At 45.7% G+C, this 18,096-nt stretch overlaps 1 protein-coding gene across 2 annotated transcripts; it reads right to left on the bottom strand.

Moving 5' to 3' along the window:
• Positions 1-2,940: 2,940 nt before the first annotated feature.
• LOC122100439 (asialoglycoprotein receptor 2-like) lies at positions 2,941-17,328 on the bottom strand. 2 transcript variants are annotated; one of them, XM_042670863.1, is made up of 8 exons: positions 17,205-17,328; positions 13,323-13,439; positions 12,365-12,460; positions 11,723-11,794; positions 10,390-10,476; positions 10,161-10,306; positions 3,475-3,581; positions 2,941-3,262 (listed from the first exon to the last, which is right to left on the bottom strand). In XM_042670863.1, exons 1-8 carry the CDS (start codon positions 17,326-17,328, stop codon positions 3,106-3,108), a joined length of 906 nt encoding a protein of 301 aa, XP_042526797.1. In that variant the 3' UTR covers positions 2,941-3,105. The 2 variants fall into 2 exon arrangements, with proteins under 2 accessions (XP_042526797.1, XP_042526799.1); XM_042670865.1 differs by having other exon boundaries at positions 17,262-17,328.
• Positions 17,329-18,096: the final 768 nt, after the last annotated feature.

The following is an 18,096-nucleotide window of genomic DNA, read 5'->3' as shown; positions in this document are numbered from 1 at the left end:
AGCAGAGAGAGCTGTATGTCCAATTCTGAATTGTCCTAATTTCTAATTTCTGTGTACAGAGGGGAGGGAGGGAGGGAGGGAGGGAGGAAGGGAAGGAAGGAAGGAAGGAAGGAAGGAAGGAAGGAAGGAAGGAAGGAAGGAAGGAAGGAAGGAAGGAAGGAAGAAAGGAAGGAAGGAAGGAAGGCAGGCAGGCAGGCAGGCTAAGAGGTATGTTGTCTAGGGCTGGGAAATTTTCCTGTATTTATATAAATCTGTAAGAGTGTGTGTGTGTGTGTGTGTGTGTGTGTGTGTGTGTGTGTGTGTGTGTGTGTGTGTGTGTGTGTGTGTAAAAAGAAGAAAGGATTGTTACCAGAATTTATTCATTGGGGCTGGGAAGGTAGCTTAGTGGTAGAGTGTTTGCCTTGCATGCATGAGGCCCTGGGTTTGATTCCTCAGCACCACATAAGCAGAAAAAGCCAGAAGTTGCACTGTGGCTCAAGTGGTAGAGTAGTAGCCTTGAGCTGAAGAACTGAGGGACAGCACCCAGGCCCAGAGTTCAGGCCCACAACCACCACCACCAACAACAAAAGAATTTATTCATCAGTAACAATATTAGTACCATCCATAACTGATACATATTTGGAATTAAGAACTAAATTAAATTAATTAAATTTTTATAGACAAAATTGTGAAATCTTATTCCATCTATGTGACAGTGGCCAAATAATGCCCATAACTGATGATAAAGAGCTGTAAGTTTATGTGTGATACTTACAACTACAAATGTGAAAAGTAGAGGAAGCAGAGCATTGAAAGCAGTTTTTCTGGGCAGCAGGAATAGCTAAATCGATTGAAACCCTGCATGACCCTGCATGACTTTAAAGTGTTTTGCTTTTTTTTTTTTGGACAGTCATGGGTCTTGAACTCAGGACCTGGGCACTATTCTTGAGCTTTTTCACTCCCTTTGCACCACAGTTCTACTTCCCATTTTCTGGTGGTTAATTGGAGATAGGAGTCTTACAGACTTTCCTGCCCAGGCTGGCTTCAAACCATGATCCTCAGATCTCAGCCTCCTGAGTAGCCAGAATTACAGGTGTGAGCCATCCAGCTTTATTTTATTTAATATTAATCATGTACATAAAAAGAACAGTGATAGAGTGCTTACCTAGCATGTATGAAGCCCTGGGTTCGATTCCTCATAAACAGTACCACATAAACAGTACCACCTAAATAGAAAAAGCCAGAAGTGGTGCTGTGGCTCAAGTGGTAGAGTACTAGCCCTGAGCACAGAGAGGCTCAGGGTCAGAGCCCAGGCCCTGAGTTCAAGCCCCAGGACTGGCAAAAAAAAAAAAAAAAAAGAACAGTCCTAGTCAATTTTGTGATTGAGTAATCTTGACCTATTACAAACTTACAAGCAAAAATTACTTGAAACATTATTTGTTGAAAACAATCAAAAATGAAACTAGCCTCTGTAGTCCTAGCTACTCAAGAGGCTGAGATCTAAGTATTGAAATTCAAAGCCAGTCTGGCCAGGAAAATCCATGAAATTCATGTCCAATTAACCACAAAAAGCCAGAAATGAAGCTGTGGTTCAGGTGGTAGTACACTAGCCTTGAGCACAAAAGCTTAGGGACAGTGCTCAGACCCTTGAGTTCAAGCCCCAGAACTGGCAAAAACAAAAACAGAAACTGTTTGCCCATCACAGAGAGTGGCTAAATATTGGGTGGTATATCTATACTTTGAAATTCTCTATGGCTTTAAAATTCAATGAAGTAAAACCCTTTTGGGCAATGGCATTGATTAGAAAAATGATCATAAGACATTGTACAGTGGAGAAAAAGAGCTACATGATTCTACAGAGTATTGCATTTATGCAGGAAACATTCTGAGAAGATATCCAGAAATATATAACACTGAGGAGAGAAAAGGAAGAAAAGTCACTGGGTGTGTGCATGCATGTGCACATATGTGTGTCTATGAACAACCATTTTTTTTTACTAACATCATATATAACTTCACAGTTTTAAATTTTTGCCTATGGCTGGGAATGTGGCTTAGTGGTAGAATGCTTACCAAGCATGCAGGAAGCCCTGGGTTTGAGTCTTCAGTACCACATACACAGAAAAAGCTGGAAGTGGCACTATGGTTCAAGTGGTAGAGTGCTAGCCTTGAGCAAAAGAAACTCAGGGACAGTGCCCAGGCCCTGAGTTCAAGCCTCAGGACTGGCACAAAAAAAAAATTGCCTAGCAAGTGCAAGACCTTCAGTTCAGACCTCAATACTAACAAGAGATATGTAGATGATAGAGAGGGATGAAAGATAGATAATAGAGATAGATAGACAGACAGACAGACAGACAGATAGATAGGTAAATAATAGAGAAACTGGCTTGTGTAAGGTCTTCAGTTCAATCCCTAATATCTCAAAAATGGCAAAAAAAAAAAAAAACCACCTTAAAATATAATTGCTTAAAGGTCTTTCTAAAGCCACCCACTGCAGAAACTGATGGAGATAACCTGTGTTGGAGATAATGTCTTTGGAATTCAAATGGACCAGCCAGGCTGGAAATGGTGGACAGGGATCTGAGCAAACCTTCTGTTCTTCACACACATCTTCCCTAGAGGTTGAGGTTTGTCTCCAAATGCAGAGAAAGGAAAGAGGACCTGGATGGCCTCTAACTTCCCCTCATAACTGTCACTGAGCATTTCTGGTCCTAGTCTCTCTCCTCTCCTCCCTAACCCTCCACAATCCCACTGGTGGTGTTTGCCAAGCTGCAAGGCTATAGGGTTACTCCTTGTCTCCTTCCTCCTCCAGCCCTTCTGTCTGGCCTTCTTTGTCCCCTTCATGTCCCAGTCCCAAATAACCAAGCCACACAGTTTCAAGGATTTGTGTCTTCTTTTCCCTACTCCATTGAGAAGGGTGAGCATGAGACTAATTGCAACACATTGTGGTCTAAGGTGGGATCTCAGCCTTCCCAGCACCCACTTCCTATTTCTCCTCAACTCCTCTTCCCCATGCCTGGGATTCCATTTATCTTCTGTTCTTCACAATCCTCCTCCATGGAGAAGCTAGATTGATGCAGAAGTGGGCCGTGGCAGGTACCAATGGGAGACACTGAAGCCGGGCTCCTACACGGTGATATTATGTTTCATCTCACAGGCCCAGTGGTTCAGCTCTGCACAGAATTTGTCGTTCCAGAAGCCATTTGCCAAGACTACCGCACAGTCATCTCCTGCGCCCACCTCGTGGCCCTGCCAGTTATCTGGCTGAGCCATACCCCAGTGCCTAAGAAGACAGGACAAAGCTTAGGCTCTCCCCTCACCGTCTCCCACCAATCCAATCTGCTAATCCCCCAAAAAGGCACGGATCGCTCAGTGGGACCATCAAGGTAGAAAGTCGGGGAGGGAACGTTGGGGAAGTTGGCCCCTAAGGGATTTGTGTGTTGGGGTGAAAGGTCAACTGGCAAGCTAACCAAGGGATACAGAGAAGCCACTTACTGGTAGTTGTGCTCATAGTTGGTTCCATCCACCCATCTCCACGGGCCCTGTATGTCAGAGAGACCTATCCAGGTGTGAAAGGGGCTCATGTGTTCCACGATGAATCTCTGGAAAAACATGTGGGAAGAAGTTGCTAGATTCCAGAAATGTCTTGTACAATCATGATGTATCTGTGCAGGTGTGCCTCCTTCTGCTTCCTCAGCCTGATCTTCCCCAAGCTAAGACATCCCTCCCTCCCCAGGAAGGGTTTCCTTGTTCTTCCTCTATAACAATAGCTGTTGAGTGCTTTTTGCCAGTCCTGGGGCTTGAACTCAGGGCCTGGGCTCTGTCCCTGAGCGTCTCTGTACTTAAGACGAGCGTTCTACCACTTGAGCTATAGCACCACCTCCAGCTTTTTCTGTTTAGGTGGTGCTGAGGAATCGAACCTAGGGTTTCATACATGCTAGGCAAGCACTCTACCACTAAGCCACATTCCCAGCCCTGTTGAGTGTTTTGTTTTATTTATTTTAATGTAAACAAAGTAAGTTTATTTAAAAGCAAAAGTTGAAAGAAAGACACATTTGTAAAAGTGGACTCTTTGAAGAGAAGGGAAATCTCAAGTTGGATATCCCCATGGCTATTTAATGGACATTTTCTAGGACAAACTTTGCAGTTAGTGCTTTACAAAAATGACCTCATTTAGGAGGTAGGCAGCAGCTCATGCCTGTAATCCTAGCTACTCAGGAGGCTGAGAGCTAAGGGTCATGGTTTGAAGTCAGCCCAGGCAGGAAAGTCCATGAGACTCTTATCTCTAATTAACCCCCAGAACAGCAGAAGTAGAGCTGTTGCTCCAGCATTAGAGTATTAGCCTTGAGAAAAAAAAATCTCAGGGGTAACCCCCAGGCTCTGACTGAGTTCAAGCCCCAAAACCAGAACAAAAAATTACCTCATTTAATCCTCAAAAGTCCTCTAAGTTGATTGTCATAGTGATTGTCACTTTGCAAGGTAATAGAATGCAGAGAGCCAATCCAGCATCTAATTCCTACCTACCACACTGTTTCTAGGCCTAGCTGACATTTCACCCATTTTGACTGCTACTCTGACTCTGGTCCTCTTCTTGTCTTCTATCTACAGCTTCCAACACTTGGATTCTCAGCTCCTGCAGCTCCCACATATCCCAGAACCCATAAATAATCTTGAGTTCACTCCCCTTCCACATCCATCTGCCCCTGATTGACCTTTCTTTGTGTGGCTGTCATTTCCTGAGGTTTGCCAGTCCTCAAGCTTCTGAGCTTGGACTCACAGGGTAGAATCCAATATGACCTGGCAACAGGGTCTAGCAGGTCTATGATGAATGGATGAGTTTGAGGGTGCTAGCCCACTGGCAAGGGCATGGGTGAAAATGTCTCTGAGCTTAATAAACAGGTCCCCACTCTACCACTTGAGCTACATCCAGCAGAATCTAGAGCCCCTTTGACAGAGATGGCTATCCCAAAAGACTTAAATCACCATGGGTGAAAATGCTGCAAAGGAATTATGTGATCAGCCTAGTTTTTTGGACATCTACCCTAACAATCCTCTCAACAGTGTGTGAAAAAAGGTTAAATTGGAAGACAAATCACCTAATTCCATTTTCATTCCTTAGAGACACAACCAAGGTTGTAATTGATCACCTCGTTCAAGGGCTGGATCAGTTCTAGTACATTGCACAGTATCCTGTTGATGAAGAGGCAACCCCAGGGTTTGGTGAAGTTGCTCCTCATGTTCAGAGGGTTGACAGAACTGGGAAGAAGAGACCTAGACACAAAGTAGTCTATTCACTGCCTTCTCAGTGGCCTCTTCTTATCAACAAAGAAATAGAATCACTGAAGTAAATATATAGATTATCAATACTCAGGTCTCTGGATCAAAGACTGAGTAAAGAAATCTCAGATGAGCAGAGAAAAATCATTCAGGATCATTCTTTCTCACTTCCTGGATGAGTAACAGGAAAGGAAGAATTACACCCATTTTCATAAGAGTAACAAAAAGAAAATCATCATAAAAATCATTCCACACTCTACCACTTGAGCTACATCCAGCAGATTTTCTCATCTTTCAAATGAAGAGTTATATAAACTTCTGGTTTCTGAAGCCAAAAAATTTCAGTTACCATTTAAAGTTATAAAAGTAATCACTAGTAAAACTAAGAGTGAATTGCCACTATTCCAAAATACAATAGAGGAGAAAACAAAGTAAATGTGAGAAAGCAAAAGAAGCATAAAACCCTTAAAAATAAACAGGACTGCTGGGTGCCAGTGGTTCATGCTTGTAATCCTATCTACTCAGGAGGCTGAGATCTGAGGATCACATTTCCAAGCTATTCTATGCAGAAAAGTCTGAGACTCTTATTTCCAATTAACCACCAGAAAACCAAAAGTGATGCTGTGGCTCAAAGTGGTCAAGCACTAGACTTGACTAAAAAAGCTCAGGAACGGCACCAGGCCCCGAGTTCAAGCTCCATGACCTACAAAAAATTAAATAAAATAAAAATAAACAGGACTAATACTAAACATGTCTACTAAAGATAAATGTTAAATGAATACATTCACCTTTTAACAGAAAAGTCATTCCAGTTACTCAGAAGCCTGAAGTGGGAAGATCACTTGACACCAGGAGTTTGAGACTAGCTTGAAATCTATAGGAAGGGGTGAGGGAGGGAGGGGAGGAACTAGTTTGCTTAGCAAACATGAGGACTTGAACCAATTTTCTTAAAATTGTCATACTGTCAAAAGAAATCTAAAAGCTGGGCAGAAAGACATTCACACCTGTAAGCCAAGCTACTCAGGAGACTGAGATCTGAGAATTGTGGTTCAGAGTCAGCCAATGCAGACAAATCTGTGAGATACCTATTTCCAATGGTCAAAAAAGGAGCTGGGTGCCGGTGGCTCACGCCTGTAATCCTAGCTACTCAGGAGGCTGAGATCTGAGGATCATGATTCAAAGCCAGCCCGGGTAAGGAAAGTCCATGAGACTTTTATCTCCAATAAACCACTAGAAAACCGGAAGTGGCACTGTGGCTCAAGCAGTAGAGCGCTCAACTTGAGCTGAAGAGCTGAGGGATAGCCCCATGACCGACAAAAAAAAAAGGCTGGGAAGGTGGCTCAGTGGTAGAGTGCTTGCCTTGCATTCATGTGGCCCTGGGTTCAAGTCCTCAGCACCACATAAGCAGAAAAAGCCAGAAGTGGATCTATGGTTCAAGTGGTAGAGTGCTAGCCTTGAGCTGAAGAGCTGAGGGACAGCACCTAGGCCAAGGAGTCAGGCCCCATCACCAACCAAAAAAAACAAAAAAACAAAAACCAATGGTCAAATAAAAGCCACAGTGAAGATGTGGCTCAAGTGGTAGAGCACCAGCCTTGAGAGTAAAAAGCTAAGCCAGAGTTTGAGGCCCTGAGTTCAAACCTTCACACTGGTATAAAAACAAAACTAATCAGGGCACTGGTAGCTCACGCCTGTAATCCTAGTTACTCAGGAGGCTGAGATCTGAGGATCTCAGTTCAAAGCCAGCCCACGCAGGAAAGTCCACGAGACTCTGATCTCCAATAAACTACTCAGAAAACTGGAAGTAGTGCTGTACCTCAAATGGTAGAGCGCTCGCCTTGAGCTGAAGAGCGCAGGGACAGCACCCAAGCTGAGTTCAAGCCCCATGACTGACAAAAAAAACAAAAAAAAAACACACTACTCTTATTCAGAATGACAATCCTTAAGAAAACAAACAATAACAAATGCTGGTGAGCATATGAGAAAAAAGGAAGCCTCCATGCACTGCTGGTGAGGAGGTAAACTAGTGCAACCACCATGGAAATCAGTATGTCAGTTTGTCAGTTCTTCAAAAAACTAAAAATGCACCTACCTATGATCCTGTCAGATATATATCCTGTTAGATATATGCCACTATTGGGCATATATCTAAAGGAGAAACATACCTGAAATCCATGTTTATAATAGTGCTGCTCACAATAACCAAATGGCAGAATCAGCCAAGGTGCCCAATCACAGATGAGTGGATAAAGAAGATATAGTACATATGTAGTACATATATACAGATATATATATATATATATATATACTATATATTTATGGAGTAGTATACCACAGAATATCATATAGCCCTAGTGAAAAATGAAATTAAGTCACTTCTAGAAAAATGAGTGGAATTGGAGAACAACATGTCAAGCAAGATAAACCAAACCCGCAAAATGCAAATTTCATTTTTATGTGGACGCTAGACCTAAAAGGCATACTCATAGTTCATGGACATATACATATACATATATCTGAATGTATATATGTATGTATGCATATATGTGTATATATTATATATATATATATATATATATCCAGAATATGGTTCTAACTATGGGACTATTTAGAAGAATGAGGGGAAGGAGAAAGAAAAAAAGAAAGATGGAGGGTGAAGATAGCATTAGGAATCTCAAAGCTGTTGACTAGTAGGAGATTGGAGGCAGGGGGAAAGAAGGCAATAGAGAAAGTAATTCTGAGCAAAATATAATATTTACATGTCTGTAATAAAAACAAAAATAGGGCTGGGAAGGTGGCTCAGTGGTAGAGTGCTTGCCTTGCATGTATGAGGCCCTGGGTTCGATTCCTAGCACCACATACGCAGAAAAGGCTGGAAGTGGCGCTGTGGCTCAAGTGGTAGAGTACTAGCCTTGAGCTGAAGAGTTGAAGGACAGCGCCCAGCCCCAGAGTTTAGGCCCCATGACCGACAAAAAAATAAATAAAAAATAAATAAAAAACCATGCCATTTGTATCACTATGGATTAATTCAAGACCAAAAATTAAAAATCATTAGATGATATATTGGCATTCATGGCATAGTGATGAGTGCACACCCACCACAAAGCTGTAGACAGCATGAACTTCTGAGTCAAATCACAAGAGCATGGAGACCTTATGAATGGCATCACATTGACTTTTGACTTTTTTTGTTGTTGTTTTTATGGTAGTGGAGGTGCTGGGATTTTAAGATGGGGTCTCACTTTGTGCCACAGTCAGTCTAGACTGTGATCCTCCTATTTGTGCTTTCCCTGTATCTTGGGATGACAGGCATGTACCACCACACCCAGCTACTGGCTAAGGTATTTCAAACTCTTTTCCTGGGCAGACCTCAAACTGTGATATGCCCAATCTCTGAGCTTTAGAAGGGTAAAGGGGCACAGAAATGGAGGGACTAAGAGTGAGCAGTGGTACTCACCGGACACTCTATTGAAAATGAACAATACAATTTGTTGGTGAGGAGGATGGGAGGGAAAAATTGGGAGAGAGTGAAGGAAGGGGTAACATTGCCCAAAAAGAAATATACTCTTTACCTGACTTACGTAACTGTACCTTTTACAATAACAATAAGAAATTTTTTGAAATGTCTTGTCTGATTGACCAAGAAACATTATACTCATAACCTGACTTATAGAATTGTAACTCCTTTGTACAACTACTTAATAATAACAATTTAAAATGCATAAAAGATGCCGGGCGCCAGTGGCTCACGCCTGTAATCCTAGCTACTCAGGAGGCTGAGATCTGAGAATCTCGGTTCAAAGCCAGCCCGGGCAGAAAAGACCGTGAGACTCCTATCTCCAATAAACCACTAGAAAACCGGAAGTGGCGCTGTAGCTCAAGTGGTAGAGCGCTCGCCTTGAGCTGAAGAGCTGAGGGACAGCGCCCAGGCCCAGAGTTCAAGCCCCATGACCGACAAAAAAAATAAAAAAATAAAAAAATAAAATGCACAAAAGAGCTGGGAATGTGACTTAGTGATAAAGTGCTTGCCTAGCATGCATATAATCCTGGATTTGATTCCTCAGTACCACATAAACAGAAAAAGCTGGAAGTGGTGCTGTGGCTCCACTGGTAGAGTGCTAGCCTTGAACAAAAGAAGCTCAGGGACAGTACCCAGGCACTGAGTTCAAGACCCAGGACTGGCAAAAAATAAAAATAAAAAATAAAATGCACAAAAATCAGCCAGGAGCTGGTGGCCCATGCCTAGAATCCTAGCTACTGAGGAGTCTGAGATCTGAGGATCTCATTTTGAAGTCGGCTTGGGCAGGAAAGTCCATGAGACCACCAGAAAACAGGAAGTGGTGCTGTGCCTCAAAGTGGTAGAGTGCTAGTCATGAGCAAAAGAGCTCAGGGACAGTGCCCAGGCCCTGAGTTCAAGCCCCACAACCAACAACAACAACAAAAAATGGCACAAAAATGTCTTATGTGTTCTAATGGGTTGGTTCTTCCTCTGTGAACCATGTTCAAGGTCACTGTCTGGTGGCAGCAATGGAAATGAGAGGCAAAGGGCACCTTGCAGGGCTCCAGACACGCAGGGCAGGAGAGCAGTCAATGGAATCCCACTACTCTGTTCTCTTGACACAGACAAAAACCACATCTGAAGGCCAACATTGGGATTCACAGACTCGCCATGTCCTGCCTCAAGGTTTATCTCCCAACTGGCTCCTTGTCACTTTCTGTCAACTCCTGGCTACCATCTCCCACTTCTTAGACTCAGTGGCTGCTCCACTGTGTACCTGCCCAAACTCTGCCACACTTCCTCTTCTGGATTCTGTTTTAGGTTAAGAAGCAGGGAAAACAAGCCTACTTGGGCCTACTCATTCAAAGCATTCCGGTTTTCCTCTGGCCTCCAGACAGCAGGGCCTCACCTGTTCATCCCAAGAGTTGATAACCACCAGGTGGGCATTCTCCAGCTGGCAGTATGCGTAGGCCTCGTGCCAATTCATCCCAGCACGTGAGAACCAGTAGCAGCTGCCTCCATATTTCACCCAATTAACAGGACAACATTTCGTGCCTGAGGGGACACAGGCCAGAGGGTGATAAGGCCCTGTTGTGGCCGGGACAGAGACACGGGGACCAGCGCCACTGAGTCCCTACCGTTGCTTTGGAGAAACACCATGTTACACTTCAGGGAGCTCATATCCGTGGGGAAGTGCTTCAGGTGCAGGAACAAGGTAGCGTGGTCTAGGGGACAGAGGGACAGTGGGAGGAATGTGTGGGTCCCCTCCCGCCAGGACCAGGTGCAGGACCCCATCTGGAGGCTTCAGAACCTCACACCATACACACACCACAAAACACATACCATACAGACACAACACACACCCACACTGCACATCACCTAATACAGTATACCCACACCACAGCCCACGCCACATATACCCCAACACACATACCACACACATACCATACCACACCCCCCAACCACATACCACACTACATACACCAAACACATACCACAATACACATATCACAACACACATACCAAACACATACCACACCACACACACCAAATGCACACCAAAACATATATAACACACACCACACACACTGTATCTATCCCACCCCACAGCACATAGAACACAATACAGCATACATAACACACCACACACACCAAATACGCACCACAACACACCTAATGCACACATAACACACCCCACACACCAAACACACAGCATAACACATGTACCCCATCACACACACACACACACACACACACACACACACACACACTGTTGGCCCAGTAGCCTCCTCTCCTGCAGCTTAGCATGTTCTTTTCCTAGACAGAACTAGGCCCATTTAGTACAGATAGCAAATAACAGACCTCCTCCCCTCTTTACCTTGAGATGACACTCCATTGGGGTAGTTACAACCCCCTTAAAGTAACCTTCAGTCTGGGCAGCTGCAGCCCCTTATCTGCCACTTGGGCAGCAGCCATAAATCCTATCCCGCCATGATGAAGCCCCTGGTCCACAGACCTACACCGTGTCTCCACCTCCAAGCCCCTCCTAGCCCCTGAAGCTTACATTGGTCACCTCAGACAATAGCACTTCTCTCTTGTGAGAAGGAGTCTTGCTGGTCCTCTTGCTGCCACTAAACCTTTCCTTTGTTCTTTGTGCCTAAATGTCTGCGTGGTTTTCTGGCAAAGTCTAACACACATTGCACGCATGCCACACGCACACCACATCACATACCATAAACACACTAAACTGCTTCAGATGGAGCACATGAGTCACATATAACACTCCACACAACACACATACCACACTCATACAACTCCACCAACACCAGAGCACATACTGCACACAGATACCACCCCATACTCACACCACACACACAACACCCACACACGCACACCTCGCATATCACAGACACAATACACACATCCACCTCACACACAGACCACACGCATGCTTCAGGAGGAAAATGTGACCTGCTTTTACGTCCTGATGTTGTTTCTCCAGCTGGGCCTCCAGAGATGTCAATTTGTCGCTCATGCTGCCTTCTGAAAAAAAAAGGAAGACAAATTCCTCCTTCAGCCTCCTGCACCCACCTCCAGCCTCACACACTAGGGGGCGCCATTTGGAGCCCACAGCCTCCCGTGGAACATGGCCTAGTCAACCTCTGAACCCTCAGCCCCATCAGGCTGCTCTGCACCTGCAGGGGCTTAGGCCACTGTGCTGTTGAAATTCCTTCCTTGGGTCCCTGTGTTCACACAGCCCAGTCCCATGCAGTCCACACAACTTGCTGCAACTTGCTCCCACTCTCTGACCTCTGACCCCCTCACAGCTCCCTCCCCCACCCCAGTTCCTAGAATTGTCCTCAGTCCCCCAAACACACAGTGCTCTTCCTCACCTCCTGTGGTTCACAGCCTCTTCTCTCTGGCTGGCACTCACCCTGCCTGCCTCAGTTGGTCCCCAGGGCCCCTCAAGTTATGGCCAGTACCTGTAGAAGTCTTGCTAGCTCCTCAGGGCTAGATCATCTGCCCTGGGCTTCATCCCCACAGCCCCTGAGCAGATTCAGCACTGAGCCCAGCAGATAAATCTGTGTGGATAAACAACGGCCAGCCACTCACTATGGGAGCCCAGGGCCAGGACCTCCACCAGGGTGCTGGAGGAGAAGTTGTTGAAAGTTTCCTTCAGGGTACGCAGCTCTTCCTGCAGCCGTGTGCCTTGTCAGGAGACAGTGAGACAGGAAGGGGTGTGGGACTGTGCCCCCATTACCATCCATGTGCCTATCCCCCTCACTGCCCATCACTGCCCCTTCATCCATCCCATTCTTTTTTGGGGGGAGGGGTAGGAGGAGAGGTTGTGCTAGTCCTGGGACTTGAACTCCGGGTCTAGGTGCTGTCCCTGAGCTTTTATTTATTTATTTTTTAGGTACAAAACCAGAACCCAAACTCAGTACCTGACACCTATGCTCATTGGCTGGCATTCTACCAACTAAGCCATGCCTCCAATCCCAGTCCCTGAGCTTTTCTGCTCAAGGCTAGCACTCTACCACTTGAACCACGCCTCTACTTCTGGTTTGTTAGATGCTTAATTGGAGATAAGCGTCTCATGGATTTTCCTGCCTGGGCTGGCTTTGAACTACGATCCTCAGATCTCAGCCTCTTTTTTTTTTTAACTTATTTATTTATTTATTTTTTGGTCAATCATGGGGCCTGAACTCCAGGCCTGGGCATTGTTCCTCAGCTCTTCAGCTGTAGACTAGTGCTCTACCACTTGAGCCTCAGCCCCACTTCTGGCTTTTTCTGCTTATGTGGTGCTGAGGAATCGAACCCAGGGCCTCATGCATGCAAGGCAAGCACTCTACCACTGAGCCACCTTCCCAGCCCCGATCTCAGCCTCCTGAATAGCTAGGATTATAGGCATGAGCCACTATCACCTGGCTATTGATCCCATTCTTGACTTCTTATTGCGCTCAGCACCTGTAGCATGCTGCCTCCACCTCTTCCCCTCTCATTGCTCTCCTCACTGCCTCATCATTATCCATAACCCATCCCCATCTTTGTCTCATCCCTGTAACCTCACTTTGAGACCCGATCACACAGACGGCCACCAGCAGCAGGACATTGAGGCTCAGGGCGAGCAGACTGAGATGGAAGCTGGAGCAGAGGCGTTTTGGAAAGGTCTGGGAAGGAGGCTGCCCTGTAAGAGAAAAAGAGTGTCAGAAGCCACACATTCAAGGGACAGGAACAGGGCAAGGAAAGAAACAAGTATGGCATTCTGGAGGAGCCAATGGATTTGACCTCATTAATGGGGTGTTAAACACAGAACATTTATACATCGGCACCTACAGGAACATGGGCAAGCATGCACACCACACACACACATACACACACACACAGGTACATATAACATACACACACATAGTACACAATAGTCACAACAGCTCTGTGAAAAACCAAGCTCTTACACCTGAGATGAGGGACACACCTGCCCTTTGCTAGACATGCTTCATAAGAGGGCTAGTGGATGCTAGTGGCTCATGCCTGTAATCCTAGATACCCAGGAAGTTAAGATCTGAGAATCATAGCTCAAGAACCCAGCCTGACAAGTTCAAGAGACCCTTATCTCCAAATAATCGGCCAAAAGCCAAAAGTGGGGATGTGGCTCAAGTGGTAGAGCACTGTCCTTGAGTGAAAAAAACTAAGCAAGAGCTTGAGGCCCTAGGTTCAAGTCCCAGTATCGGTAGGAGGAGGGGAGCAACACTTTTCAAGACACGACATCAGCAAAGGAAAGGCATTGATTCCTGAAAAAGAGGAAACAAATAAGATGAACCAAAATACTCCATCTTTTTTTTTTTCTTTTGGTCGGCTGTGGGGCTTGAACTCTGGGCCTGGGTGCTGTCTCTCAGCTCTTCAGCTCAAGGCAAGCACTCTACCATTTGAGCCACAGCACCACTGCTGGTTTTCTGGTGGTTAATTTGAGATAGGAGTCTCAGACTTTTCGGCCCAGGCTGGTTTTGAATTGTGATCCTCATATCTCAGCCTCCTGAGTAGCTAGGATTACGAGTATGAGCCACCAGCACCTGGCAAAATGCCCCATTTTATACTTAGAGAGAGTTTTTGGGCCACAGGACATGGAAGGGAAATCAAGACAGAGGCCAGTAGCTTCCCTAGTCCAGGAGATAGAATTTAGAGTTCGAGCTCAAGATGGTCAGGACTCACTGGATCAGACAGATTGCAAGTTACTGTATCCTAGAAGAAAGCTCAAGAGTATATAGAGGAATACAAAAGTATCCAGCACCTGGTGTGGTAAAATTCACAAAATCTGGCATCCAGTCAAAGATATACAAGATGCATAAGATGTACAGGAAAACACAGCTCATACTGAGGAGGTTAATAAATCAATCAAACAGGCTGAGGATATAGAGTGCTTGCCTCGCCCATGACCTAGATCCCATCTTCAGCACCAAAAGTAAATGAAAAAATCTATTTAAATGGATGCAGAGGAGCTGGGAAGGTGGCTCAGTGGTAGAGCATTTACCTTGCATGCCTGAGGCCCTGGGTTCAATTCCTCAGCACCACATAAACAAAAAGAAAAAAAGTCAGAAGTGGCGCTGTGGCTCAAGTGGTAGAGCACTAGCCTTGAGCTGAAGAGCTGAGGGACAGCGCCCAGGCCCAGAGTTCAGGCCCCACGACCGGACCCAAAAAAAATAAAATAAAATAAATAAAATGGATGCAGAATGGACACAGATGTTAGAATTAAGCCCGACACTAGTGGCTCACACCTATAATCTTAGCTACTCAAGAGACTGAGATCTGAGGATGACTATTTGAAGCCAGCCTGGATAGGAAAGCCCATGAGACTCTTATCTCAAATTAACCACTAGAAAAATGGAAGTGATGCTATGGCTCAGAGTGGTAGAGCATTAGCCTGGAGCAAAACCAGCTCAGGGATGGCACCGAGGTCCTCAGTTCAAGCCGTACAACTGACAAAAAAATAAGAAAAAAAGAATTGTAAACAATGTCCTTGAAACAGATATTGTAGTTATAGCCCATATATTCATACATATAAATGCATGTGTGGAAAAAAAGAAAAACAACTTTAAGCAGACAGCTGTGAAAGGTATTTAAAAGTCCAAAGTTGAGCTTTAGAGATGAAAACAACCACGTCTAGCATTAAATGCCTGTTCAAGCATGCACACACACACACACACACACACACACACACACACACACTAGTTAATTAATTAGGGCTGGGAATATGGCGTAGTGGTAGAGTACTTGCCTAGCATGCATGAGCCCTGGGTTCAATTCCTCAGTACCACAAAAACAGAAAAAAGTTTGCAAGTGGCACTGTGGCTCAAGTGGTAGAGTACTAGCCTTGAGCACAGAGAGGTTCATACAGAGCCCAGGCCCTGAGTTTAAGTGTCATGATTGGCAAAAAAAAAATAATAATAATAATTAATTATATTAAATTAAATCCAGCCAGGCACTGGTGGCTTGTACATATAATCCTAGCTTCTCAAGAGGCTGAAATCCGAGGATTGCAGGGTAAGAAAGGCCATGAGACTTTTTTCTCCACTTAACCACCAACAAGCTGGACATGGAAGTGTAGCTCAAGTGGTAAAGCGCTAGCCTGAAGCAAAAAAATGCTTAGGGACCGTGACTAGGCCCTGAGACTAGCACAAAAAAGAAAAGTCTTGAAAACTGTACACATAAAGTGACAGGAAAAGGCAGAAAGCCATCAGCGGTCAAAACGCGTTCCCATGACCACGCTCCTTCCTAGACAGCCGCGGCTGCTTGAAGGAAGTATGTGACAGGTGTGCAGTATCTCCATTTCCCCCTCTGTGCTCTCCTTCAGGCCACTTAAGCAATCCCCCTCTCCCATCAATTTAAAGAATCGTGGACTCTCTCTAAGCTTTTTGTCCAAATGCTGAATCCTTTCACCCTCAGAAGATTTAGCAACACCCAAAGCCATTGAGTGTTCCACTAGTTCTTGGTCCCACAAACAGCTTCAGAGCAAAGTGAGGTAGGTGGGCCTTAGTCCCTGTAGAGACTGTTGGGCGGGGGGAGGCCTGCCACCCCACTTCCAGGAAGGAGATGTGATAGGTGGAATAGGTTTCTCTCTCTCTCTTTTTTTTTTTTTTTGGGGTCCAGTTGTGGGGCCTGAACGCTGGGTCTGGGCGCTGTCCCTCAGCTCTTCAGCGCAAGGCTAGTGCTCTACCACTTGAGCCACAGCGCCACTTCCGGCTTTTTTCTTTTTGCTTATGTGGTGCTGAGGAATCGAACCCAGGGCCTCAGGCATGCAAGGCAAGCGCTCTACCACTGAGCCACCTTCCCAGCCCGGAGTAGGTTTCTCTTGGCCCTTCCTTTCCTGCCCGGCACAATCCTTCCCTCAGTCCCCCAGCCTCAGGGTAACACATCCCCTCTCTCCTCTCCCCTGAGCATGTGCCCTGGTCCCCTCTGCTTCCACAGAGCCTGGCTCCAATCTCAGCTCCCACCCTGACGTTCCTCCACCTGTTTCCTACCTTTCTACCTAGAACCACACCAATGTCTCTAAAATCTTTCCACCGATCACTTGGAGAATTATGTTCAACATTTTCCCAGGACAGGCCCAGGAGGATCTAGGGGGAGCAGGGCCCTTTCAGCTCATTTCCCCACTCTTCCCAGCTCATCTCCCACCCTCACGCTTATGTATACTCATAGTTCTGGCTGGCTGTGGACATGCCTGCATATGTACACACACACACACACACACACAGCACACATGTGCCTCAGGGTAGGAGAAAGAGGGAGAAAGTCTCCTCCGGTTCCAATATGCCCTCACCTCTGGGCATACATTCTTTCTGGGGCCCTCTATAATTAGAGGAGGAACGCAGTCCCTGCCCCCTGAGCACATAGACAGAGAGCACTTGGCAATTGAGACAAGGGTTCAGGGGGTGAAGACCCTGAAACTGGTACTTGCCTTTCCAAAATGGACTTTCTCTCCTGGGGTTCTGCCCATGAGTGCCTAGCTCCTCACCACCACTGAACTGATGGTTAGTTTCCTCCGAGTCAAGCTGCTGGATGTCTTGAAAGTCCTTGTCCATGATGGGCCCCAGGCTGGTGTTGGAGCTGGGAGTGAGGCTTGTTCTTCAGGCTGAAGCTGAAGCTGTGTTTATGGATAGACTTTGAACTGACAAGCAAATTCATGTGGACAGATTAAAGTAAGGAATGACACCAGGTGCTGATGGCTCATGCCTGTAATCCTAGCTACTCAGGGAGGCTGAGATCTGAGGACTGAGGTTTGAAGCCAGTCCAGACCCAGCAGCAACAATGACGATGATGATAATAATAATAATAATAATAAAATAAGGCCTAAGAGTAGAGCAAGGTGACAGCTGAGGTTGGATATGAAGTTGAAGATAAGTTTGGAGGAAAGGTTTGAACTATCTTAGTTTCCTGTCCCATCTCATGTCTCCTTGACAAGGCCAGGAGCTTTCCCAGAGCAGCCCACACCTTCCCATCCAACCCCTCTTGTCCCTGAACCACAGACATCTACAATACCACCTGCCCTCACCCCCTGACCTTCATTACCTGTTAAAAGTATAAAGAGCTGACTTGCTCCCACCAACAGTCCAGACCCTAGAAAGAAGAGATGTGAATGCCGGGAAGATAGGGGAAGGAGGTGTGAGGGGAGAGGGGAAGAGGAGGCTGGTCCAGGCAATCACCCTGAACCCCTGTATCTGAGTGTCCAAGTGAATCTAACACAGCATCTCCTGGCTGAGAGGACTTTGGACAGTTAAATAGAAATATAAACAGAGCTGGAACTCACGCCATGAGTAGTGGGGGTAAGCGACACAACAATTGCTATTTAT

The sequence above is a fragment of the Dipodomys spectabilis genome, unplaced genomic scaffold (assembly GCF_019054845.1).
Source record: "Dipodomys spectabilis isolate Male_0828 unplaced genomic scaffold, ASM1905484v1 ptg000576l, whole genome shotgun sequence".
NCBI lineage: Eukaryota > Metazoa > Chordata > Mammalia > Rodentia > Heteromyidae > Dipodomys > Dipodomys spectabilis.
Note: the sequence above shows the minus strand (reverse complement) of the source record. Positions and strands in the feature narration are given on the sequence as shown.